A 24791-nucleotide genomic window follows, 5' to 3' on the forward strand; every position below is an offset into this window, starting at 1 on the left:
TTTCCTTTGCATGCTTTTATATGGATTTAAGAATCTAGTATGAGATGTCCGGATGCAGTTATGGTAATTTAAGAAGTGTCTTATCACTGTCAGCGGACACGTCCGGATTCGTCCGCGGATTGATGCTCGCGATATACTTGTCGCACAACGTTTCCAAGTCCGACTCATGGTTCTCTCTCTCAAATAAAGTCCGACTCATGGTCTGCTCTTTGTTTCCATGTCCGAGTCGTGGTCCGCTGTTTTCTGCGCGTTATAAAGGGGGTGCTACGCGCTAGCAGCCTAGCACGGCCACGAAGCCAGCATATTAGCCTCAGACCGGCCGGTGATCGACCCTAAACGTCACGGCGAAAGCGAAAAAAAAAACCCAGCATGTCGCTGCTTACAGGGTACGTCTCTCTCGAACGTTCTCTCGTCGTGATTTTTTCTTTATCTCGAGACGATCACTAACACTATCATCAGGACCAGATGTCTTAGATTGTGAAACGCTCTATTGTTTTTTTTTGTTTTTTTAGTCAAAGAAATAGTACTTGTTCTTTTAAACACCTATAAATATATTCATACTCGTAAACATTATAGGCACAATGATTTGTATCCAAGATCCAAGAAATTACAAGGTAACTCCTATAACTAAAATTTTCAATAAAATCTCTTACAGATAGCTTCTCCGTGGTATCTATCTTTGCAAGATGAAACATTTCTAAAACTTCGGCAAAGATACCGCAGTTGGACCACACAACTTACAAGAACTTGATTACCTATAAAGACTGTTGAAAGTCATTCGAGTCCCCGTCAAATAGATGGGAAGCCATGCCCGATGAATGTACTTGGGTCGGAGTTAATCCCCTACAAATACAGTGTCGTCGAATGACAATATCTTCGGCGCAACATCGACGAAATATTTCAACTCCATAAAAAACTGAACTAGCCAAAACAAAATTCATCACAATAACATAAAGTTGCCATATTCAAATAAATTGATATGCCAGAACACAAAGCTCACTACCTCCATGCATCACCATGTTATGGTTTAGAGAGGACCCCCCCCCCCTCACACACACACAGAGAAAAAGCCACCGAAGACAAGGAGCGAGCTTCCTAAAAAAAAGAAGCAGTTGCAAAACCTCCTCTTCTCTAATTTCCTGCAACAAGAGCTTTGTTGCGAAACTTTCTCATCTCTAATTTCCGGCAACAAGAGCTTTGTTGCAAAAACTCCTTTTCTCTATTTTTCTGCAACAAGTCCCCTGTTGCAAAAACTCTTATTCTCTAATTTTCTGCAACAAGACCCTTGTTGCAAAAAAATTAAAAAAATCTCACACCGCGCCTAATTTTCTGTAACAAGACCCTTGCTATAAAAATAGCAATAACATCTCCAGCCGCCTCGCACAGCCTTCGCTGTCGCCGTTCCGCAACAACGTTGTTGTTGCAGAAACTTGGAGTGTTCGTGGAGTGTAAGGTGTTGTGATGTGGCTGTGTCTAGTGTTGGTGGTGTCAGGACGGTGGTCGCCCATAAATGCGGGAGGGGGTCTCCGATCCATACCTGCTGGAGTCGACGTCGACCACCGCCGAACCCGTCGCCCTCGCCACCACATTGGATATGCCCCGGTCGCCGAACGCCGACGCCCTCCCAAATCCAGAAGCGTCGCCCTACCAGAGACACGAGTCAACGGAGGCCAGTTGCACGGATGCTTATCCTGAAACAATAGCTCTGTTTCGGAAAACGAACGCGCGTGATGCGGAAAGTGGGGCCGTTCTCATCCGTCTGATCAACAGCGATCCAACGGACATGGAGCCCCCGGATGCGCGCGCGAGATCGGTCGTCTGAATGTAAGTTTTTTCCGTATAATATACACCCTATATGAAAAGAAACAGCAATTAAATAACAAATATAAAAAATCTGAGTTTTTTTTAAATAAACTTGACCTTTCATTGTACTTGTATAAAAAATCCACAAAGAGAAAAACCCGATCGACTTCTTAAAAAAAATCCGGTCAAAATAATGTGAATCTATACTTGTAAATATATTTTTTCCCAGAAGTCGACACTGGTTTTTATCCTAAAAAATTATATAATAATGCAAAAAAATCAAGTTTATTCTAAAAAAGCTTCTAAACTTTTAAATTTTTAGTTATTACTTTGTTTGATATAAAATAAATGTCGCAACTTTGAACTACTTCCTCCGTCTCATAATATAAGAGCGTTTTTCACACTAGTATAGTGTAAAAAACGTTTTTATATAATGGGACGGAGGGAGTACCATATATCAGGTGTACTAGGTATTTCTGGACGGAGTACCGTACTCGCTCCCTGTTCTTGTTCCCCTCGCGTCTCCACCACAGGAAAGCTTCTTTCTTTCCCCATTTCCCATCGCCTCCCCAGCAAACCCGATCTACAAAACCTAGATCAATAAAAACATCCTCTAAACCATAGACCTCGCCGCCGCTCCATGCCGGCCCGAGGACACCACAGGCATGGTGATCTCTATAGAGAAGTCGCCCCGTCGCCCGGACTAGGCAACGCTCTTGTCTGGTGGCTCTTCCCGACGGCAGCCGGCGACTACTCCGACCTCCACCACTCGAGACCAAGCATACCAGATGCACGCATGGAAGTCGCCCGCTCCGTATGACCTTTATCGACCCGTCCCTCTCTCGACTGCCTCTCAAGCAACATAGCCAAACCCCAACTTTTTGTTAAAAAAGCCAAGGCAAACATTTCCAGTTACACTAGTTAAGTAGTGTGCAATCCTCAACTATACTATCTTAATCATGATCCACTGGCTTTCTACCACTTGTCTCTGCTATGCTGGCGGCTATATTCCTGCACTAGATGGTTAGTTAATTATTACTAGGAAACAAAATATGAGTCTAAGGGGATGAAGGGTTCTCGTATATATGTAAAGAATAAAGAATAAACCATTTTTTTCTTTCTCTAGTTGTTCTTCAACTCATCAACCTTGTGTTCCACCTCAGACGTGAGCATGTGGCATCTGCAAAAACATCTATTATATGAATTATTCATCCCCAGCTATTAAAATTTGTTGTCTACTAACCTTCTGACCATGTTCCTTTTCAGGTGTGAGTACCTTTCCTCATCCTCCAAGCAGGCAGAGGTGGTAACTCATGATGTCTCACCAATGTCAACACACTCGTCTCCACTCATCTCGGCTCGTAAACCTCCTGGTTGGCATATACAGTTTTTCATCAGAATAGATCTGGGGGGTTCTTACCACACGTATCCTCATCTGGGGGGGCCATTCCGGAGCTTGGAGGAAACTGAAAAGGCTATCAAAAGCCATCTTGATGGCCTGCGCTCTCCAATAATGTGTTTTTTCTCAACTTTGCCATGGATTTCTGCATTTCAGAAATTACAATCTACTAACATATAGTGTGTTCTAACCTCAACCAGGTGCAGAGATGGGCTATCGTCGGCGGAGGTTGCAGTGCGACATCGCCTTTACTGGCCTGATGGCACAAGGAAGAAGTCGTTCGAAGGCAATCCCGGGCGTAGGAATATGAACCTATTGGTTCAAGCTTTACTGGATAAATACAATGAAGACCACCATCTTTTGGGGGTTTGATCTCTCTCCCTCCTCCCGCCCTCACTCTTTGTCCTATTACCAGGCTTGTATTGGTCGTCTTCTGTTCATGTACTAATTGCTGATACAATCCATGCCTCCTTTTTAGAATCTTGCATATGAACTTGATAATGTTGTGTGCTCCCGACAAATTTACGAGAAGGAGGGCGGCCTTATTAACAAATTCTATCATATCAATTTGACTGCAAAAACCAAAGGAGATGATGGTTTTCACGTCGACAATCTATTCTTTGGTGAAATCACACGAATAGAAGGCGAAAATGAAGAATACATGCTCAATTGTTTCTGTATGGTTAAACCTATTGACAATGGTATTTCTTCCACCTTAGATTAAGTTCTGTTCATACAATTTGGGGTCACATTTGTTTGTTTGCCCCTTGTGTCATGTTTCCCTTCATCTCATCCATTGTCCTTGAGCTTTACTATAGTTTTAATGTCTAAGCTAGTTCATTCGCAGCCATATGTAGTCACTTTCTGCACATGCTTTTATTTTGCTTGGTTGGTTATTTTTTGGTAATCAAATGACAAATTAATGGTATTTCTTCCACCTTAGATATGTTCTGCTCAATTTGGGATCACATTTATTTGGCCGACCTGTTTGGTTGCCCCTTGTGTCATGTTTCTGTTCATCTCATCCACTTTCCTTGAGCTTTACTACAGTTTTAATATCTATGCTAGTTCATGCCCAGCCATATAGTGATCGTCTACACATGTTTTCTTTCTCCTGGCTAGTTATTTGGTAATTAAATGACAAATCAATGGTATTCCTTTTACCTTAGATTAAGTTCTTTATAGAGTTTTAGGTCACATTAATTTGGTTAGCCTTTTGGTTGCCCTTCATCTCATCCACTGGTCCTTAGCTTTACTACATTTTATATCTAAATATGTAGTGACTGTCTACATGTCTTTCTTTTGCCTAAGGCGGATGCTCAGGTTGTACGAAGTACGGGGAGTATGATTTGAAGCACCCTGTTGATGCTGATAAATACAAAGGTGGCCACTCTACCCCGGCCATTCAATGTCGTGGTATCAATCATATTCCTTTCTTGCAACCGGATGTACCTGTATACATCCGGAATAAGCAGGATTGGTTGGAGTTTGAGAAGGCTATGTTGGCGAAGGAGGAGGCTAAGATAAGATATATATATGAGGTAATGTTTTATCTTGTGGTTGGTATTTGTTAGTAATGGTACTGAAGTGTTATTGTTCGCTTTCAGTGCCCTGCTGATTCTCCTATTCAAGCAAAAGTGGATGGTGCAAGAATGCCTGCTGGTTTGGCCAAGGGACAAGAGGATGCTGGTTTGGCCAAGGGACGAGAGAGTGCTGGTTTGGCCAAGAGAGGAGAGGGTGCTGATTTGACCAAGAGAGGAGAGGATGCTGGTTTGGCCAAGCGAGAGGATCACCAGGGAAGCGTGAAGTACGTTGTACCTGCTAGGCGTGGGGTGTTGTTTTGAGTATCCCCTCAGGTATTAGATAAATTTGATTTGACTTCGGTAATATTTGTTTCAGTACTCAGTGGTTCATTAGGTTCAAGCATTATAGTATTGTTACAATCTACGCCGTTCCATGTTTCCTGCATGTTTAATGAATATTTAGTTGATCAACTAGTGCCTTGATTCAATTTTGTAAACTTGTTCTTTTCTTATCACTTTGTGGATTTGCATGGTATTGACATATTTATCAAGTGTATAAGAACAATTGTTCCCAAATTCTCTGGACATTCAAACACTCGTGTCCAGTGGCGGAGCTACGCAAAAATAGTTGGGCGGGCCAGACAAACAAGTGAACATTTATTTTCCAAAATTACGATGAATCGTGCTACTTCATTGGACATAAGACTGCCCTCACTAATATTTTAACTAAATCAGCGGATATATGCAGCCGGTGCTCGCCCTTGGCTGTTTGATATATGATGCTGGCCAGCTAGTGGCCACTGGTGCTTGCTGTGCCGCTGCTGCTAGGCTGCTCCTTGTGTCCATAATTACTGCTCCATGGTTGGTGTCGTGCGAATCTCCCACTGCTAGTAGACTAGGCTTATGGGCTACCGATGTCGTATGTGAAAGAAAAAAGATAGAGATCATGGGCGGGCTACCTCCACTTTGGCCTTGCTGTAGCTCCGCCAGTGCTCGTGTCATTCATGATCGTTCAACTACAAATGCTCTCATACTCTTATAAGGCTTTTTTCATTTCAAGTTTAGCAAAGGACGATGCATTCTATATGCTCTCGATGTGTCATTTTATAATTTCTGCCATCCTGCCAAATTGACAGAAATGAAATTCCAATTGATGAGTTGTTTCCTTCATAGCTCTCCTTGATATTGTTACACTATTTTTGGAACTTGAATCATCCAGCAAAGTTGATTTTGCTTGGCATATATGTCTTTTATAGGTTAGTTGATATATCTTTTGACCATTAATCTCATTACATATTCTGGTTCAGGTCTCATGGACTTGACTACATCTACATGGCGAAGACAGCATAGCAATCTATGGGAATGTAGTTTGTTGCCACACTTTCTATCATAATTGCTGTTTTTTTTAATTTCCAGTATCTTTTGAGAAGGATTGAACTCGTCGTGCATCATCATTTGGAATGTTGTCGCTGTATTGGTAGCATGTATGATAAAGTTTGGTCGGATTTTATATTGCTATGGTACTGGAATCGGATGCACTTCCCAATTTTATCAGTTGTAGATGAAGTTTGTAATCCAGAAGTTGTGATCTTGTATGTTGAAATATACTCAACCAATAAATCCTTTCAGTCCATAATGTGATTTCTACTTTTTGAAAAAAATGCATTTGATCAATTACTTTGGACTTGGCGTACGTAGTTGTGTTGTTGAACATGTAGGTAGCTGTAGGAAAGTTTGGTCCAATTTTCTATTGTGATGGTACTGGAATCAAATGCACTTTTCAATTTTATCAGTTGTAGATGAAGTTTCTAATCCAGAAGTTATGATCTTGTTAGTTGACATCCACTCAACCAATAGATCCTTTCAGTCCATAATGAAATTTCTACTGTCTGAAAAACTGCATTTGATCCGTCCAGTGGCCATCTACCTGCCTCCTTGTTGACAGCGTTGCCATCCATCAAGTTTCACATATTCTCTCTAGATCACATAATCCACATTGTTGACAGCGTTGACATCCATCAATTTTCAAATATGATCACATAATCCACATTCTCGTCACTAACCTTTAGCAGCTGTTTGTTGGCGTGCTCAGCCCCAGTTCAACAAGCCCCAAGAAGCGTCCTCTAGATGACAGATTATATTAGTTTCAAGCAAATGGCTGCATATAAAATATGGTTTGTTACCTAGTGGATTATACCGTTCATTCCAGTTTATTTGATACCCACTTAAAGTTTCTATATCAAACCATGTTTTATTCTTCGAACGCCAATCTCGTACAAATTTTGATTGGAAGTGTGATATCAAAGGGTGAATCTAAAATACTAAGCGGAGCAGAGGCACCGAGATTCCACTCCCGCCACCAGCCGCCAGAGCGTCAAGCATAGGGGAGGCACATCCAAGGGCTCGTCGGTGAAGTCTGGAGGAAAAAAATTGCTCTGTCCACCTAGTGTTAGGGACACTTCTCAAACCTTAATTCGACCGTCATGGGCTCGATGGTTGTGCATCTCCCACAATGAGCGAGAAATAGAAAAATGGTTTAGATGTTGCAGAACACGTTTACTTTGAAAATCTCCCAATCAAGTCACAAACTGCGTAAGATTGCACTTTGCGCAATGGCATTTTCCCTGTTCCACAATATTTGTTTATTTTGGAGAAAATATTTCTTCCTGAAATTCGCCGCCAAGAAAACTTTTGCACATATGACTTGACGGTTTTCCCGCTTAGAGCTATTGCTGGAGAGTAAAAAATTCGGCCCAGTGAAAGACTGAAGCGAATTCCACAACAGATGACGATTTTTGCATAGAAGGGATGATTCTTGAAGAACCAGTTTAGTTTATACTGTGGTGATGTTAGTGCTACATAAATTGCCTCTTATATATATGAATCCCAAGATATTACTCCCTCCATCACTAGTGTAAAACGCTCTTATATTATCGGATGGAGGGAGCATATAACTTGAATTACTGCTCAAAACCCACCCCTCTTGTGATAAGAGAATGATTTGCATCAGGTCACCAAAAGGAAACGTAACGAACAGCTTTTTGGTGGCAAAAACAACCATGTAAATCAGGCCCGGGCCTGGGGGAACAAAGGGAGATAGATATAACAGTGTGCATCAGTTATTCAGTTCAAACAACCTTCAAAATCTTTCCCCATGCCGCCTACTAGGAAATGTTTCTAAATATTCAATGATAACGCACAGCAGCAGTACAACACGTTTCGGGCTATGATCCACACAGACAAGGTAATGTTCTGCACATTGTCAGATGAACGATGAAAATCTTCACATAAAGGTACCACTAGAGTTCATTAAGGAGAAGGAAAGCAACTATCAACATAATGTACATTCTGAGAACTGATAACAGCAAGTACAACTTATGTTGTGAGAGGGACTTTGCAAGTTGCTTTGTTGTGCCCATAGCCCTTGCACCTGCTGCAGCGCACCGCCCTTTTAATTGCAATACGAGGATCAGCTGGCTTTTCCTTTGGTCGGCCAACTTGGCGGCGGGCTAGAATGGGGCATGGTTGCAATCCCATGCTCTGCGTTAGGTCAGTTGATGCAGGAGGTACAATGACATCAGGTATCGGGTTGATTGACATGGCGTAAGTCATGCGGTAGTAATCTCTTCTGAAATACTTGGCACAGTACTCGACTGGATTCTGATCAGTTTGCTCAAACACAGCGATGGCATGACAGCAAGGAATCCCAGACACATGCCACTTTCTGCAGGTGCACTCCCATGTATCAATGTTGACTGTATAGACCGAACCATCACATACTTCGAACACATTATTGTTTCCATCATTTTCAGTTGAGCAAACAACACTGAGTGAAAGAGCTTTGTTCATCTCTTCCTGAAGTTTCTGATTCGCTGATGGTGTTAATACTTCTGACCATGTATTGGAAGATTCCCTGCGTGTATAGATCATCTCCATCAGGTTGCATCTGATTGTATCAAGCAGCTGCACTACAGGGAGCTCATATCTGTTGGGGATCCACTCTGCAATTGTCTCGGAAATATTGCATGTGTATTGGCCAAGACGTGACCCTTTGAATAACGCATCTGACCACCGCTCAGGTTTAGTCTCCAAAAGCCATTCAGCAAGCTTATCAGACTCAGCTTTGATGAGATCAAGATAATGATTGAATTCATCAACTCTGCACGAATATATGGCATCCTTAAGATGCTCGACCATTATATCTTTTACTTCTTCACTCCAGCTGTCATCCAATTTTGTTTTAAATTCTTCAATGAAAAAGTTGACATTGTATCCATGATAACTATCTGGAAATATTAGAGAAACATCATCCCACAGACCACTTCTGCCATTTGATATGAATGTTATGTCTCCAGGCATAGGCAACGATGCCTTTAGCTGTTCAAGAAACCAATGCCAATTTTCTTGACTCTCGTCATCCACTACAGATAATGCAACGGGGAACACATCACCTTCACCATCAACAGAAGTAGCACCTAATAGTTTCCAATGCTTATTTGGTTTCACAGTTATCAGGTCAAGAAAGAGAAGAGGCCTGCAACCATTCTCAAAACCATGAAGGGAGGCATGGAATGCAACAAAGAAGCGGAACTTTGAACCTTCCAATGCCTCTACTGTTGCCATACTCCCAGGGTTTGTTGCGAAAATTCTATCACGAAACCAAGGTAACTGATTACATGCCTCTTCATGTGGACTGTAAAGTTCTTTTCGAGCTATTAATTTGCCTCGCCAAGCTTGAGAATAGTTCAGGCTTAGTCCGTATTCACGCTGGAGATCATTTGCAATATCTCTTGGCCTGTAGTTTGGACTGTCACGTAATTTTTCCTTGATAACACTAGCAACCCATTTTTGAGAAGCTAGACGATTACTTTTGACTGTCTCTGATTCACATGTATGGCTCCCAACCACTTTCTTGATCATGAACTCCTGATTTGCAGAAGATTTGGAAGCATGTATGCGCCAGGGACATCCTTCATCAGTACATTCCACAGTGACACGAGAAGAGTCATTCTTGACAAATCTGTAATGAAACCTATGTGCAATGGCATACTTGTGCAACGCATCACGAAATTCCTTTGGACCCTCAAATACTTGGCCAACTCCAGTGATTGTGTTCTCCCAACTTGCACATATCTTTTGCCGCTTAGATCCATCTGGAGTAGTCTCTATTATAGCAGAATCTGCAGGAGCACTGGAGTCTGCTACAGAGCTCTTTACCCTGTAAATATATCTCATGTCACTTTTAAAATACGCTTAAGAGGGATATTTATATCAGTCAGAAGGTTACCTGTTGTCAACCTTCTTAATGACGTAGATGTCTGTTGTCTCCGAGTCCGCATGGAATTCAACCATGCGCTTAAGGTCTTTGTCATTGGAAATTGAAATCAAAGTCTTATTATTTTTAGGAAGGAAGTATTTGAATGCATAGGAATCAAGCTTGAGGTTATTGAGTGTTGAAGATATCTCATGTTTAAACGCTTTAAAAGTCCAACCACTTTTCACAAGCATCGCATGTGCCTCTCCGCCAGAATAGGTCATATGCCCATCATCATCAGTTGTGAATACTCCACCTAGTTGAAGAACAGCGACAATTTGTCTGCTCCCCATGGCTTAAGATGATATAGCCAATCCAAAGATCCCTGAGATGATCTGCAAAATTCATAAGATTTACACTTAATAAGGATTTGTTTGTGATTGCTGAATCATGCTTAACTTATTTTAAAATCTGATGTGGGAAAATAGCCACGAGAGCAGAAAAATGTATGATAGCCAAATGAAAAATTAGGCAAGAGCTAGTTAGGAATGTCGGATCATCATAATCCACCTCGATGCCAAAGGCAACCTAGTTAGCCTACACTGGGAGCCAATTATGGCAGTTTCAATTTTCCTTTTTGCTCAGTTGGTATGTATTTAACCCGTTAAAAGAAAAGGCTTCAAGTTCAAGAAATAGTTGTGCTGAGTATTGCCCAGTGATAAACTTGCTCATCAAACTCCAGTTGTAGATTGTTAAGAAAAATAAAAGGGGCAGCCCGATGCACGTAGCTCCCGCTTGCGCAGGGTCCAGCGAAGGATCCGACCACTTTGGGTCTTTTGTACGCAGCCTTTCCCTGCATCTCTGCAAGAGGCTGTTTCCAGGACTCGAACCCGTGACCTCATGGTCACAAGGCAACAGCTTTACCGCTGCACCAAGCAGATTGTTTAGAAAAATATGAGACAGAAATAGCAGGTTATCAAAAGAGCCAACTAAAAATAATAGAAAAATAGTCTGCATGGTATAGAAAATCGAGCATTGATTTAAGTGAGTTTGACAAACTTCCATATTGTTTGAACATTCAAAACAAATAAGAAAATAATCAATCTTTAGGGCTATTAGCTTTAGGGCAGTCCCAGGAATCTAATTTTTTTTTCGAGAAAACGCAAAGTGACATTTGCAATTCTTTCCATTGAGAAAGCAGAGCTTGAGTTACAACCACAAACAGATGATAAAACAACAGTGAACTAATGTACATCCCAGGTTTAGGAATCTAAAGCTGTATCTCATACTTTCAATAGGTGCTTAGATACATCTACTAGAGTGGTTTGCATCTTGAATGTTACATCTATTTAACTTGGTTTGTGATTAATATTATCATCTCAACTTTGTGGTCTGTTTGTGGTGTGAAACCAGCCACACGTCGAGCCTAATTACTAAAAAATGAGTTGCCCAATTACGCAAGTAACCATAACAAGAAAAATTAACTGAAAATTGCACGCTCTCACGATGCTTATTCATCTACAGCTCTGGAACAAATTGACAACTGAAACGCCCGATATGGTTTTCCAAAAATATCATCCAAACATGATTCTCTTAAAAATATGGAATCACTCAGATAGATCTTGTTAGATTTCACGGAACCATCTGCGAACATTTCAGAGAAAGCATTAAGCATTTGTAACACACCTTTCCAAATCATACAACTGTGCACACTAAAATATCTAAATTCTAAAAGCAGCTTCTGCAAATTCATGATTGCTGATACCAAACAGAGAATCTGCAAAATCAATTGAACAAATGAACCGATGGTCCACAAATGACTCCACTCTGCTTCCATTCCAAGAAGAGCAATGAAATGTAACTAGTCGTATGCACTTGACTCATGGTAAGAGATGAGGTCCAAATTGACTTCAGTGAGATCGGCAAGGAGCGCGTCGATGACCAGCTTGTCGCCCAAAATGCGGCTACCTGCACAGCCCTAAACGCCACTGCAGGCAGCGGCAAAGCTACAGTCAAGGGCTGGACAGGCCAAACTAGAGCATAGCCCAAGTTTTTTTCTCGTGGCCCAGTTTTCCTCTTAGGCTCACTATTTTGCAGCAAAACTGGGCGTAGGCCCACTATTTTGTCAAAGAAGCTCCGCCACTGCCTGTAGCACCACTGATTGACAAGGAGCTCTAGGTGTCGGCCAGTGAAGGAGCCCGGCTCCAACAACCGCCGAGCTTAGATATCTAAAGGAGTGCGTAAAGGAGGGTTGCGGACGGAGAATGTCCTGGATGGCAGTGCCTACGGCTTGTTCCCGGGATCGAGCGTCGTCTGCAAGGAGCTACTCGAGCAGGCAAGCGGCAAAACTGGTGGCCGCACGGTGGCAGCTTGGGTGATGAGATGCAAGACGATGGTCGCTCGGGACGACGATGTGACGAATGCAGCGGCTTGGGGTGGAGGGGAGACGACGCCGCATCTTGGGCCAAAGGGAAAACATCGGCTACTAGTGGTGGCCACAAGCAAGGCGACCCCGAGGAGCAAATGGTGGCAGAGTCATGGAGCAGAAAGGCTTGAGGGTGAGAGAATAGGGCACACCGGATCAAGATGCATATTATTATGCCTCGGTTTCGCCGAAAAGAGTTGCACCGTGTTGAGGATACAATCTCCCTTTCTCTCTCCTTTAATTACCCCTCCACGTCAGATAAAATCCTACATGGTAAGTATGATGACACAGTCCAGGCTGGAGCACTAGGGCTGCCCTTAAGACAGTTTATCCTAATTAATTGTATTACAGTTTGGTTGGTTAATAATTAAGAGCAAATTCAATTATCGAGTGCTTCACAAGTACGATATAGCACTTTACCAATACAGGACCCTCCCAACAAATTTAACTTTTCAGATATGCAGTCCCTAGCTAGTTTCGATCAACTTGGACTTGGCTGCAAATAGTAAACTAATGGTGCTTGAAGGGCTTAGGTACAATCTCTAATCTATTAAATGTTTCCCATGCATGGTACCAGCATTCCCCTACCTCACAATATGCAAGCCTATGACTGGTAAGGAAATATATTTTATTATCTTCAGCCCTGAGCTTCTTACAAATTACTTTTGGTTGACAGACATACCAAGTATCCGATGGTTCAGTACTTTGCACAATTGCAACCATCTGGGTGGGGTGGAATGGATTAATAATTCACCATTAGTAAAAACACATTGCTACGTATCATGTACAATTTAAAATTCACATGAAACAGGACAGAAATTTAGGGGCCTTATTAAACATACATGAAGCAATAACCTTTTTTTTTATAAAAGAAGGGTCTCCCCCTTCCGATTTCCATTAAAGAAACCCAAGGTTCACAAGCTACCGAGACGGACTAGAGATTCTAGGGAGCAACACGTCCAGTGCATCTCAACCCGAAGGACAAATGTCACCAGCATCAACTCTAAGCTAAAAACAAGGAAAGAAAAAAAAACTACCATCCACAAGCGGCTGCAACGCTGAGAAGCAGGGTGCCAAATACCACAAGCCAGCCTACTTATTACAGACTCCGGGAGCACAAAGCAATGAACTTTCTATGAAAGGAATTCCTACCAAGTGAATATCTGATAAAAAAAGACATATGTTAAAACACTGGAGTATCTTGTCAACCGTGGCCATTACAGTGGGAAGCTCATGAGCGACCACAACACTATTGGCTGCGACCCTGCGACCTTATGATCCCAGGAGCCGTTTTTAATCACAAATTCCCTGGAATTATACAATCGTTGCTTTGGCTACCTCTTCCTTGGTCGGTGGAGAGATCCACATTGCTGTAAAGATCACCCGAGGATAATAAAGAAAATAAAAGACTCGGAATGGAAGAATCAGTCAGTCGATCCTGTTATCAAACCTTTAGCTTGAACTTGAGCTTCACTGATGCTGCCGCTCCGCCTGACACTGCCCCACTGCTCGCTTGAACTTGACGCCGACACGCACCTCGCAACTGCAGCTTGCCCCAACGGCCCACGCGGCGCCGAAGCCTGCTGCCCCGCACGCCGGCCGCCGGCGCCGCGCTAGGGTTACCGAACCGGCACGTGAGAAGCGAGGCCGAGTCGAGCGGGGAAGCCGGCGGGTGGGGCGGGGCTACGGGAGACGCCGACGATCTGGCCGTGCGGCTAGGGTTTGGGCACCGATTTGGGCTCGTGCTCACGCGCACCCTAGACTGGGAAAAATAGCAGGTCCTTTCTGCAAAGATGGAATTACAATCTTGTCCTTCTCCTCTGGGCTGAAATTGGGCTAGATAATTACAGTTGAGTCCTTGTAGGCTATCATGGGCTAAGAAGGAGCATAAGAGCACCAACAGTGTGTTTGGAGGCAGCTCTACCTCTAAGATGGGGCCCATATACCCGCCTCTAAACTTGATAAAAAAAGACATGCAATGTATAGCCCAACCATGACACTAAATATTTCTGTACCCCTTAAAAAGAACTAAATAATTCTATTTTGTACTTGTGTCTCCTGATCAGAACTGTGCATGAACTTGATCATCTTAATGACAAGTAGGCCCGTGAGAATATTTTAATCAAAGAAAAGGCTTAGAGGCTGCCTCTTCGGTTGGAGGAGATGACAGACGTTTTTGCCTAGAGGCAGACAGTTGTAGTGTATGGGGCCGGCCTCTAAAGGCATGGAGGCGGCCATAGAGGCAGTAAAATCAAACATTGTGGATGCCCTAACATCGCTTCTCTTTCTGTAACATTCGCCTGAAGCTTTCTATATAGTACTTCATTCTCGTTGTTTTCTCAGTATACTAATATCTTGTGCAATTTTTAACAAAGCCAAAAAAAGTTTTTTTCCTTGCTTTAGGCATGTCCCAATACTCATGAAGAGATAAAGATCCACAAATACGTATACATTGGTTCGCATGATGGAATATGTGGATCTCAAAAAATAGTGGTGGTATTGGCGTCCAATAGTGTTCGAGCTAAACCAATTCAAGCTCTAGTTCGCTCAATACAATCCATTATGCCTTGTGTCTCATTACGCTATAGATACATAGAAGACAGAAGGGATTCAGATGTGGCTAGGAGAAGGCCACCCAAGAACTATGTAAAACTAGATGTGGATCTAGCTTTCGATAACAATGATGAGAGTGGGGTGCTAATGCAACACTTATAATGATCCTAGAAAATTCATAGCGTCTATACACTATGTTAATTCGACCGTCATGCAAGAAGCAAGGGTCTTGAGGGGCGGCTATCTGCTCTTTTCAAGACTAAGGATGCAGACTAATAATCAATTGTAGGTGTGTGGAGGTAGTAGAGAGACTATGCATAATGGTAAGAATTTCATTGGTGTTGCAGCTGCAAGCTATGAAGAATGCCCCAAGGGAAGCTAGTCAAGTTGCACATTCTTATCTAGCAATTTTGTTGCATCACCCGCCAACATGTGGTTGCATGATCCACCCGATCTAATATTAGTGTGAGTAGCAAACCATGTAACATTATAACCAATGAATAAAGTTGCAATGATTGATTTCCCTTGCAAAGACACTTGAGCCATTTTTAACAAAGGCAATCTAGTCGCTTTCTTTCATTAATCATGTAGATATGATATTTCTATCTTTCAAATTTAATTTCCACTCATGTATATTCTTCACAAGTGTAACTTTGTCTTGTTTAGTAAGATTTTTTTTCCAAACAAACGGAGATTTCACTCTTTTAGAACGATGTGGATGCATTTTTTTTGCCTTGTTGTCTTTGTTTGTATTGTTATTAGGAGAAAAACTAATTGAATTTGTTCAAAAAAAATATGAAACAATCTTTTTGAACTAACTGGGGTTTTACGTTCATCACAATATCTTATACTTGTACCCTAGTAATAAAAAAATGTACGTGGATTTCAGTTACAATCATGCTTAAAACATGGTACAAAAAGAATTATTGTATGAATGTTATAAATATCTAAAATCATACAAAGACAAGTATATAACTAGCATTCTTGTGTCACGTTTATGCATTGGATTTTTATGTTATCCCAGCATATCATTGTTTCGATATTTGATATATACTAGACAGAATGACACGCTCTATTTTGCCCGGCTATAGCAATCATCACAATCACAAACTAAGCCTAAGAATACAATCAAGATTCAGGAACAATTACAGAAATGCATCCGCAAAACCAATCCTTAAATAGCCATCGATACATAATACACTGGGAAGAAATACCCCACTGGGATTATCAAAGCAATGGGATGGACGCATCGTTGCTTCAAGTAGCGTTAATTAACAATATTTATTTAATGAATTGATAGATGGGCGGGGAATTGTGTCTCACTCGGATCATCGCATGGTATCTACTTTTTAGTTCTTATATACTCTTCTGATGTATTGTATATGGCAAATTCAGTATTATTTATTTCACACCTTTCAAAGATCAGAAGGTCAATTTGGATATGATATTATAGGAAAAACAATATAAACAGGTGACACAAGGTTAAAAATGAGTCATTCATAATCTTTTTTTGCCTAGAAAAACATAGCTCGTTTTGTGAAGTCATAATCCAGATATACATGAGAATGAGAACAAAACAGCTAACCTAAACAAAACAAAAAGAAAATAAATCTTTTTCATACAAAATTTGAATCCTTTTATGAAGGTCGTATTCTGACCTATCTGGATTTAAGAAAATGAGAACCTGTCCATCTCTGTCCATCTTGAGCCCAGGTGCCAATTTTTGTGTACTTAAGATATCATGCCAGTATTTTTCTAAAAAAACCGCTCGTGTTCAAATATGCAGCAGATTACCACTGATGTCTACTACACAAATTATTCTTGTAGATTAGTGTTGGGGCTCCAAGTGCAGAGTTTTGTAGGACAGTAGCAATTTTTCTTCAAGTGGATGACCTAAGGTTTATCAATCTATGGGAGGCGTAGGATGAAGATGGTCTCTTTCAAACAACCCTGCAACCAAATAACAAAGAGTCTCTTGTGTCCACAACACACCAAATACAATGGTAATTTGTATATGTGCACTAGTTCGATGAAGTGATGGTGATACAACTGTAGTAATGATAGTAGACATCGATTTTTGTAATAGGAACAAAGAAAAAAACAACAAGGTAACGAGCAGCAAAAGTGAGCACAAACGATATTGCAATGCTTGAAAATGAAGCCTAGGGTCCGTACTTTCGCTAGTGCAATCTCTCACCAATGCTAATCTAATTGGATCATATAACCATCCCTCAACATGCGATGAAGAATCACTCCAAAATTCCTATCTAGCGAAGAACATAAGAAGAATTTGTTTGTAGGGTACGAAACCACCTCAAAATTATTATTTCTGATCAATCTTTCCAAGAGTTCGTACTAAGATAACACCCTTCCGATCGATCTATCCAAGAGTTCGTACTAAGATAACCCCAAGTTATCCTTTCTGATCGATCTGCCCAAGAGTTCGTACTAAAATAACACGAAAACAAATTCAGATTCATAATACTCAATCCAACACAAAGAACCTCAAAGAGTGCCTCAAGATTTCTACCGGAGAAAGTAGGATGAAAACGTGCATCAACCCCTATGCATAGATTACCCCAATGTCACCTCGGGAATCCGCGAGTTGAGTGCCAAAACATATACCAAGTGAATCAATATAATACCCCATTATCACCACGAGTATTCATATGCAAGACATATATCAAGTGCTCTCAAATCCATAAAAATATTCAATCCGATAAGAATGAAATCTCAAAGGGAAAACTTAATTCATCACAACAAGATAGAGAGGAGAAACACTATATGATCCAACTATATTAACAAAGCCCGCGATACATCAAGATCGTGCCATCTCAAGAACACACACAGAGAGAAATTAAACACATAGCTACTTGTACAAACCATCGGCCTTGAGGGTGGACTACTCCCTCCTCATCATGGTGGCTGCCGGGATGATGAAGATGGCCTCTGGTGATGATATCCCCCTTCGGCAGGGTGCCGGAACAGGGTCCAGATTGGTTTTTCGTGGATACGGAGCTTGCGGTGGGGGAACTTTTGATCTAGGGTTATTTCTGGGGGTTTCTGTATTTATAGGATTTTTCAGCGTCGTTTTCACGCGAAGATGGGCCTCGAGGTGGGCATAACCCACCTGGGCGTGCCTAGGCCTCGTGGAGCGCCCAGGTGTCTTGTGCTCGCCTCCTTCACCTTCTGGTCCTCCCACGAAGCTTCTAGTGCCTCTTTTCTTCCAAAAAACCGTCAAAAAGTTTTGCTCCATTTGGAGAACTTTGATTTCTACACAAAAAACAACACCACGATAGTTCTGCTGAAAACAACGTCAGTCTGGGTTAGTTCCATGCAAATCATATCAAAACCATATAAAAATTTTGTAACATGGCATGAATACTTCATAAATTATAGATACGTTGGAGACGCATCGGCATCTCCAAGCTTAATTCCTACTTGTCCTCGAGTAGGTAAATGATAAAAGAAATAATTTATGAAGTGTGAATGCTAACATAGTGTATAGATTTGATCAATGATAATTTCAGTCACTTTCCTAGCATTATAACAACAACACTTTTTCATAAAACTCATCATGATAAAGTAGCAATTGAGAATGGAATTTTGATGTGGAATGCTACCTATCATATTCATCATATACTCTTTCTTTTGTAGCATGGGCATTTGGACTTGAATGATTCAAAGCAATAGTCTATAATTCGACATGAAGACATCAATACTCAAGCATACTAACAAGCAACCATGTCTTTCAAAATATTAATGCTAAAGAAAGTTATCCCTAGACCTTTATGCTCGATCGTTGATCCATTCATGAAACACACTCAAATATTAGCTACATTCAATGCACAAGTATGACAATAGTGTCCCTACACTACTACAGGATGCTGCTAACGCGACACTATGATCAGAAACCCTTCGACGAAACTATGTGCGATGCAATAATCACAAACGGTGGTGTAAAAAAATGCCAAAAAGGTGCAAAATGTTTACGATGACGGATGCATCAAACACGGTTCAAATTTTAGTTGTGTGTGCGATGTAGGACATACTATTCAGTTCAATTAACTGTTTGCGATGAGGAGGAACAAAAGAAACGAGCAGCCAAATTAAGGTGTGTGCGATATACAACATACGATTCACTCGGATGAACTGTTTGTGATTAGGCAACACAAAAGAAACGGTCAGCCAGATCAGGGTGTGTGCGATATACGGCATGCGGTTCACTCGGATGAACTATTTGTGTTGAGACAAGAGAACATAAATGGTTCAATATAACAAGATGTGTGTGATACGCGACAAACATATCTGTAATCAGAAATGTGTGCGAAGACCGATAATAACACAGACGATTGCTTCTAATAAGATGTATGTGATATGCTCTGTCTACACAACATCTATTGGCCATTGGGCGACGGGTCATCCGGGTATGCAATAAGGATGCGAAGAGGCATCCTATATCAGCAAGGACTAGTTGCTCCACCAATATCTCATCTAAAAGAGCTCTCAAGTTAAGTGTGATCAGGCTGGAGCAGCCATCAGATGGGTGACTAGATGGGAAGTTGTCTTGATGTTAAATTAACTGATAGGATGGGTCATATAGGTCAAATTAAATGACCTCTGTGATCCATCCCATCAGTTAAATTAACCTCAAGGTCCTTGTTTTTTAACACATGTTAAAAAAGGTCTACCGCATTACTTTTTGACAATGTGCGATACGTGGCATATAGTTGATCCATCCTACCTGTTTGTGATGGAATAAGTCGTGTGTGTTGTGGGCAAATGCCTGCTAGTATACAACTGTTTGCGATTGATGAATTCATCACCGACGGGTTCCCTAGTGTGGTCCGTGTTCATCTGATCATCATCTACTTCTTGTTGAAGGAAATATGCCCTAGAGGTAATAATAAAGTTATTATTTATTTTCTTAATTAATGATAAATGTTTATTATTCATGCTAGAATTGTATTAACCGGAAACTTAGCACATGTGTGAATACATAGACAAAACCTATAGTCCCTAGTATGCCTCTACTTGACTAGCTCGTTAATCAAAGATGGTTATGTTTCCTAACCATAGACATGTGTTGTCATTTGATGAATGGGATCGCATCATTAGGAGAATGCTGTGATGGACATGACCCATCCGTTAGCTTAGCATTATGATCGTGTTAGTTTCATTGCTACTGCTTTCTTCATGACTTATACAAGTTCCTCAGACTATGAGATTATGCAACTCCCGAATACCAGAGGAACACTTTGTGTGCTACCAAACGTCACAACGTAAAAGGGTGATTATAAAGGTGCTCTACAGGTGTCTCCGAAGGTGTTTGTTGGGTTGGCATAGATCGAGATTAGGATTTGTCACTCCGTGTTTCGGAGAGGTATCTCTGGGCCCTCTCGGTAATACTCATCACTATAAGCCTTGCAAGCATTGTGACTAATGAGTTAGTTCTGGGATGAAGTATTACGGAATGAGTAAAGAGACTTGCCGGTAACAAGATTAAACTAGGTATTGAGATACCGACGATCGAATCTTGGGCAACTAACATACCGATGACAAAGGGAACAACGTATGTTGTTATGCGGTTTGACCGATAAAGATCTTCATAGAATATGTAGGAACCAATATGAGCATACAGGTTCCGCTATTGGTTATTGACCGGAGACGTGTCTCGGTCATGTCTACATAGTTCTCGAACCCGTGGGGTCCGCACGCTTAACGTCCGATGACGATTGGTATTATGAGTTTACGTTTTTTGATGTACCGAAGGTAGTTCGGAGTCCCGGATGTAATCACAGACATGACGAGAGAGTCTCAAAATGGTCAAGACATGAAGATTGATATATTGGAAGCCTATGTTTGGACATTGGAATAGTTCCGGGTGAGTTCGGGCATATACCGGAGTACCTGGAGGTTACCGGACCCCCCGGGAAGTATATGGGCCTTATTGGGCCATAGTGGGAGAGAGGAGGAGGCGGCCAGGTGGAGGGCGCACCCCTCCCAAGCCCAATCTGTCACATCCCTAGTTCTGGTATGCTCAAGGCTAGCTAGTCATGTGTGCATCATGTTTAAATTTCATTTAAAATTGAAATGAGGATTTGAGAAACCCTCAGAATCATCTCTAAAATGGCCCAAACAAAAAGTGCTCCAAAAAGGTCCAAGAAAATGCTCATGTTGCTCTCTGAAAATATTGGACAGAGGTAAAAATCAAACCAATATTTTTAGGAGCTCATAAGTATATATTTTGGGCATATGGAATTAATGCATAATTATTTGCATTGGATATATAAATGTTATATATATTATATGTCCAAAAATTATGTCATTTATTAAGGAGCTCTGGAATAATATAACTAGCTTCTATAAAAATTGGCATAAGGAAATAAAATGATTTAGTATTATTATTAAATCAAAACAAATGTCAGAAAATAGAAAAGATAAAAAAAGGAAAAACCTACCTGGACTCACCCGCGGCCGGGCACTGTGCGGCCTGGCCTGGCCCAGCGGCCCAGCAGGCCGGCCCAGCCAGCTGGACGTGCCAATCGTCCCCTTCCTCGCGCCAGGAGGACAGGGGCACGCGCCGGCGCACGCGGCCACGCGTCCGGCCGGGGCCACGTTCCCCGCCACCTCCTGCTTCCCCCTCTCGTCGCCCTGGACGCCCCGGACGTCGCCACGCGCCGCCCCGACCCCCTCTCACTCTCCCCCGTGTTCCCCTCTCCTCTGCTCTCTCTCTCTCTCTCGCGCTGGACCGAACGCCACCGCCGCCACCGACGAGCACCACCGTAGCCACTGGCCTCCCCTCGCCCCTCCGTAGAGTCCACGAGCTCCGCCACGTCGCCGACTACCTCCTCGTCGAGCCACGCACCTCCGGACGGCCTCCATCGCCGCCATCGCCATCGTCTTCCTCCTCGGGCTCCGCCGTCCGCCGCCGTCGATTCGCCGTCACCAGGTCTTCCCCGAGCTCGCTGACGCCTTCGCTGGATCCGCCGTGAGCTCTACTTCGTTTCCCCCTCTTCCCCGTGCTCGTTTGCCCCGTCTATCTAGCTCAACCACCATGCCCGCAAGCTCCTCGCCGCCGGCCATGGTGCCACGGTGGCCAGAGCCCGAGCCAGCCACACCCGCGCGCGTCACCGTGTTCCTGGTGACGCCAGGAGGCCGTAGGAGCCCTCCGCATCCACTGCCGTGCACCGCAACGCCGCGCCCGCAAGCCGCCGAACTCCGGCCGCCGCCGCGAGCTCTGCTCTGGCGAGCTCCGGCACCCCCACGGTCTCCCGTGTGTCCCATTGGATGCACACGAGCCTGGGCTCCTCGCAGATGGTCTCCGCCGCCCAAATGGTCGCCGGGAGAGCGAACCCGAGCCCTCCGCCGCGTCTGTTGCCACCGGCGACGAGCCGCCGGCTGGTTAGGCCCTGTTGACCAGGGGTTTGACCTCCCCTGGGTCGCTGACAAGTGGGCCCAGGCCCCAGCTAATCCTAGTTTAGTTTTTAATTAAGTTTAATTAACTTCATTGACATTTTAGTTAGCAGTAGTTTAACACTAATTAACTTAAATTAGTTAGTTAGTCACTGACGTGTGGACCCCGCACGTCAGGTTTGACCTGGTCAGCCACGTTGATTTGCTGACATCACGCTGCCGTCATGCTGACGCAATTATTTATTTTCGGGAATTATTTTAAAACAGGAAATTCCAGAAAATGTTCAAAACTTCAAAAATTCATAGAAATTCAACCGTAGCTCAGATTGAAATAACTTACATATGAAAAATTATCAGAAAAATGCAATCTTTCCATCTGTACTAGTTTCATGCATGACAAACCAACTTATACATACTGTATAGGTGAAAACACATAAATGGCATTTATAAAGACTTAGCTTGGAGTTGCATTTGAATTCTTGATTCAAATGGACTTCAAGCAAATGAATGCTAGCTGCATTAGCTCAAACAGCATCACATCTATATGCCATGATCATGCATCATATTGTTGCATATGCTTGTGTTTTGATTGTTGGCACCGTTCCTTCTCGATAGGTCCTGCTCCGAAGAGTGCTCGAGAGTACCTGTCTACGAAGCAGTGCCTCCCTTGTTGATCTGCCAGGCAAGCAAACCCCCTTGTTCATTCCGATACAATCCTACCCTCTCGCTCCTGCTCTCAGTTATTGCATTAGGACAACAACGATTCATCTGCTACTTTGTGCTGCGGTAGTTGAACCCATTCCTCTGCATGACCTGTCATTGCCACAGTAAATAGTTGAAACCCACTAGCATGTGTAGGAGTTGATTGAGCCATGTTGTGTTCCTACCATGCCATGCCTGCTATTGCTTAGAGTTGTGTCAGGTCTGATTCATTGGGAATGAATTGGAGTGTTACGATATGTTCTGATGCTGAGAGTGAAGTGTGTGAACATGATTTGGTAAAGGTAGCGGTGAGAGGCCATGTAGGAGTACATGGTGGGTTGTCTCACTGGAACCGTCCTTAAGCACCGAGTTCTGTGTATGTCGTCCAATGACTCGATACTACCACACATTGGGTTCCGGTAACTCGACCCCTCTCGGCTTATTAACCAACTTGATCTCTGTCCAGGAGTTGCAACTAGTTTCTGGTGTTTGTAGGTAGTGTTAGTAGTCTACCAAGTGGCACCCGGCCAGGTGGGCTTGGGACAGACTAGGCACAAGTGGCACGGTGTACCAAGCGTAGATCCATCTGGCGAGGTGGGCTTGGGAACCCTGTTCACATTGTTTGGGGCCGTGAGCGACACCCCGGCCGGATCTCCTTGCGGATAGAACCCGAATAGGCGATAAACCTGGACTAGAGTCTTGTGTGGTTAGTCAGGTCGTGGCCGACACCCTCGCCAGGCTTCCGCTTGAAGGTTGCCGAGATACATGACGTGTACATGGCGGTAAGTGGCGAGAGCGTGTGTGAAGAAGTACACCCCTGCAGGGTTAACATGATCTATTCGAATAGCCGGGTCCGCGGATATGGACTTCTTGGATGCTTACATGGTACATAGATAACTTAAAGTGGATACTATAAAATGCTCAAGACAAGTGTGAGTTCTATGGATGGACTTCTCGTAGGGAGACGGGAATGAATCCATAGTAGTGTATTGTGTGGTGATTAGTGGACTCGTATGCGCCATATCACCTCAAAGAAGTTCTGGTAGTCGTAGAACAGGATAGCCACAGAGTCAAAGCTGGCTTGCTGCAACTAAACCCCACATTACCCTCTTGATACAAATGCATGTATGATAGGATCTGATGTAAGTCTTGCTGAGTACCTTTGTACTCATGGTGCTTTATTTATGTTTTTGCAGCGGAGACTTCGGTCTTACTAGTGTTCTCGTGGACTTCGACGAGTAGCTTGTACCTCAGCTACGATCTTGATCGGATGTTGTAGATAGTCAGGCTCTTCAGCCTTTTTCATTTGTAGATGTCTGTACCCAGACATGTAATGCTTCCGCTTGTTGCTTGTATGCTCTGTATGATGGGTCTTGTGACCCCTGTTTGCAATAAATGCTATGATGGCTCTTCTGAGCCTTTATCTATATGAGTTGTTGAGTTATGCTGTGATGCCATGTTGTACAGCACATACTTGCATGTTATGCGTACGTGTAATGTGTATTGTTATGTGTGGGATCTGACTATCTAGTTGTTTATTCTTAGTAGCCTCTCTTACTGGGAAATGTCTCCTAGTGCTTCCACTGAGCCATGGTAGCGTGCTACTGCTCCGGAACACTTAGGCTGGCCGGCATGTGTCCTTCTTCGTTCCTGTGTCTGTCCCTTCGGGGAAATGTCACACGATGAATACCGGAGTCCTGTTAGCCCGCTACAGCC

At 42.8% G+C, this 24791-nt stretch overlaps 2 protein-coding genes across 3 annotated transcripts; one reads left to right on the forward strand and one right to left on the reverse strand.

Moving 5' to 3' along the window:
* Window positions 1-289: 289 nt before the first annotated feature.
* On the forward strand, window positions 290-6356 carry LOC123136788 (uncharacterized). Of its 2 annotated transcripts, none has more exons than XM_044556291.1 (7): window positions 290-386; window positions 3070-3318; window positions 3403-3568; window positions 3681-3903; window positions 4514-4743; window positions 4810-5058; window positions 6033-6356. In XM_044556291.1, the coding sequence occupies exons 1-6, from the start codon at window positions 370-372 to the stop codon at window positions 5044-5046; spliced, it is 1122 nt and encodes a 373-aa protein (XP_044412226.1). In that variant the 5' UTR covers window positions 290-369; the 3' UTR covers window positions 5047-5058; window positions 6033-6356. The 2 variants fall into 2 exon arrangements, with proteins under 2 accessions (XP_044412226.1, XP_044412225.1); XM_044556290.1 differs by lacking the exon at window positions 290-386 and adding an exon at window positions 2280-2617.
* A 1452-nt stretch (window positions 6357-7808) lies between these two features.
* On the reverse strand, window positions 7809-14186 carry LOC123136789 (uncharacterized). The gene is made up of 3 exons (XM_044556292.1): window positions 13855-14186; window positions 10013-10374; window positions 7809-9943 (listed from the first exon to the last, which is right to left on the reverse strand). The coding sequence occupies exons 2-3, from the start codon at window positions 10330-10332 to the stop codon at window positions 8101-8103; spliced, it is 2163 nt and encodes a 720-aa protein (XP_044412227.1). The 5' UTR covers window positions 10333-10374; window positions 13855-14186; the 3' UTR covers window positions 7809-8100.
* Window positions 14187-24791: the final 10605 nt, after the last annotated feature.

The sequence above is a fragment of the Triticum aestivum genome, chromosome 6B (genome assembly GCF_018294505.1).
Source record: "Triticum aestivum cultivar Chinese Spring chromosome 6B, IWGSC CS RefSeq v2.1, whole genome shotgun sequence".
NCBI classification, from domain to species: domain Eukaryota; kingdom Viridiplantae; phylum Streptophyta; class Magnoliopsida; order Poales; family Poaceae; genus Triticum; species Triticum aestivum.

What these genes read in the sequence shown, in the direction of transcription:
- LOC123136788 (XM_044556290.1), top strand. Translation starts at nt 2,592, where the DNA reads ATGCACGCATGGAAGTCGCCCGCTCC. An exon ending in AAGACCACCATCTTTTGGGG is followed by an intron (nt 3,569 to 3,680) that starts GTTTGATCTCTC and finishes CCTCCTTTTTAG; the next exon opens with AATCTTGCATATGAACTTGA. An exon ending in GGTTAAACCTATTGACAATG is followed by an intron (nt 3,904 to 4,513) that starts GTATTTCTTCCA and finishes CTTTTGCCTAAG; the next exon opens with GCGGATGCTCAGGTTGTACG.
- LOC123136789 (XM_044556292.1), bottom strand. Translation starts at nt 10,332, where the DNA reads ATGGGGAGCAGACAAATTGTCGCTGTTCTTCAACTAGGTGGAGTATTC. An exon ending in ATTAAGAAGGTTGACAACAG is followed by an intron (nt 9,944 to 10,012) that starts GTAACCTTCTGA and finishes ATATATTTACAG; the next exon opens with GGTAAAGAGCTCTGTAGCAG.